General features: G+C 50.7%; 1 protein-coding gene across 9 annotated transcripts in view; it reads right to left on the bottom strand.

Annotated features, from left to right (window-relative positions):
• The window catches only part of DPF3 (double PHD fingers 3), a 252,461-nt gene that overhangs the window by 128,438 nt on the left and 122,626 nt on the right, over nt 1-1,397 (bottom strand). For all 9 annotated transcript variants that reach the window (XR_013331772.1, XM_077750840.1, XM_077750841.1 and 6 more), the window contains exon 3: nt 397-504. Coding sequence is in view for 8 of the 9 variants with exons in the window: in XM_077750840.1 (XP_077606966.1) it covers nt 397-504 (108 nt within the window). In the remaining variant the exon portion in view is untranslated. The remainder of the gene's footprint in view (nt 1-396; nt 505-1,397) is intronic.

Below are 1,397 nucleotides of genomic sequence, written 5' to 3'. Positions count from 1 at the left end.
GGTGCAATACGCCCTCCTTAGAAACACAGAAGCTAGAACAAGGTTCTTTCACTTGAGGCCACAAGAAGGTTATCACACAACCCCAAAGACCTATAGCTCCTTCAGCTCTGTCTGGAAAGGCATTCCTCGTGGGTCTGTTCCCACCCTTGCCTGCTTGCTTTACTCCATGGAATGGCAGGAGAGAGACAAGAGGGAAGAGACACTCAGGTGAACATGCTCACATGTTTATACACAAGAAAGGGAGAGAGGCACACCTTTGGGCACCATGGGGCAGGTTCAGTCTCCCACAAAACTCAGCTCTATAGACAAAGGAGCAAAGCAACTTCGTCCTGGGCCAACCCAGCCCTCCCCCACCTCTCCCACCATGGGCCCAGCCAAGCTTCAGAGGGCACTGACCAGGTTTTATTTCCAGCAGCCGAAGCTTTGGATCCTCAGGTGGGTGCAATCGTCTCTTCTTACGCCAGCAGCGAGCAGGGTATGTGTAGAGCTGGCCTGGGGCGAGGCCTGTGGACAGAGACAGTGTAAAGGTTAAGAGCTCCAGGCTAGAAGGAGCCTTGGAAAACTCCCTGTCTGACCCTCTCACTCACAGTGAGAGGAAACTGAAGTCCAGAAAGGTAAAGTGACTTGTCAAGATCACACAGCTGGTTGATGGTAGAGCACAGGCAGTATCTAGGTCATCTGACCCCAGGACTCTTGCTCTGTCTACTCTACCATGCTGTCTCAGTAAGCCCATGCCATCACCATGACTAAGACAGTTCAGATCTCCTGGGCTGGGGAGATCAAAGGGACATTTCCAGATTTAACCGCACTATAGTGTTTTCAAGGGAGTGGACCCCTAGCTATTACCCATCAACTGCTCTCCTATCCAGGTCCAGGTTAAGAAGTTTCCCTCCAAGGCAAAGCAGCAGAAGTCAGTCTGCCTACCTATAGACAGCCTGGATTGGAAGCATTTCAAGGAAACAGGATAAAGGAGCCAAATTTCCTACCTACTGGCTTTCTCTAACTGTTATGCTGGCAACTCGCTAAAGCCCATGGGGGCCCTGTGCAACCCCCATCAGATAGAAGCCTCTTCTGGTGACCATGCCTCAGACTCATTCCTGCAGAGCCAGGATACATGTACAACCCTGCCCACTTGCCTGGGCCTTACAGGAAGAAATGGACAAGGGTCCAGTGTTTGCGCTTATAGACTAACCATCCTGTCTCTCAAGAGTCTCCATTTAGATTTGAACTCTGGCACCAAAGTTCCACACCAGCATCATCTGTCATACCAACGACCCCATGAGGATCCTTCTTGCTTATTAGACAACAGTCTTATGGCTCCTGTGGCACACAGTGTGGCAGCCAGAGGCTGAATGTGGAATATGGGTTTTCCACACTAGACAATGGACTATTCCCAA

Source organism: Crocuta crocuta, unplaced genomic scaffold (assembly GCF_008692635.1).
Source record: "Crocuta crocuta isolate KB4526 unplaced genomic scaffold, BGI_CrCroc_1.0 scaffold186, whole genome shotgun sequence".
In the NCBI taxonomy this organism is placed as follows: Eukaryota; Metazoa; Chordata; class Mammalia; order Carnivora; family Hyaenidae; genus Crocuta; species Crocuta crocuta.
The sequence above is the reverse complement of the archived record's forward strand: the minus strand, read 5'-3'. Positions and strand labels throughout refer to the sequence as shown.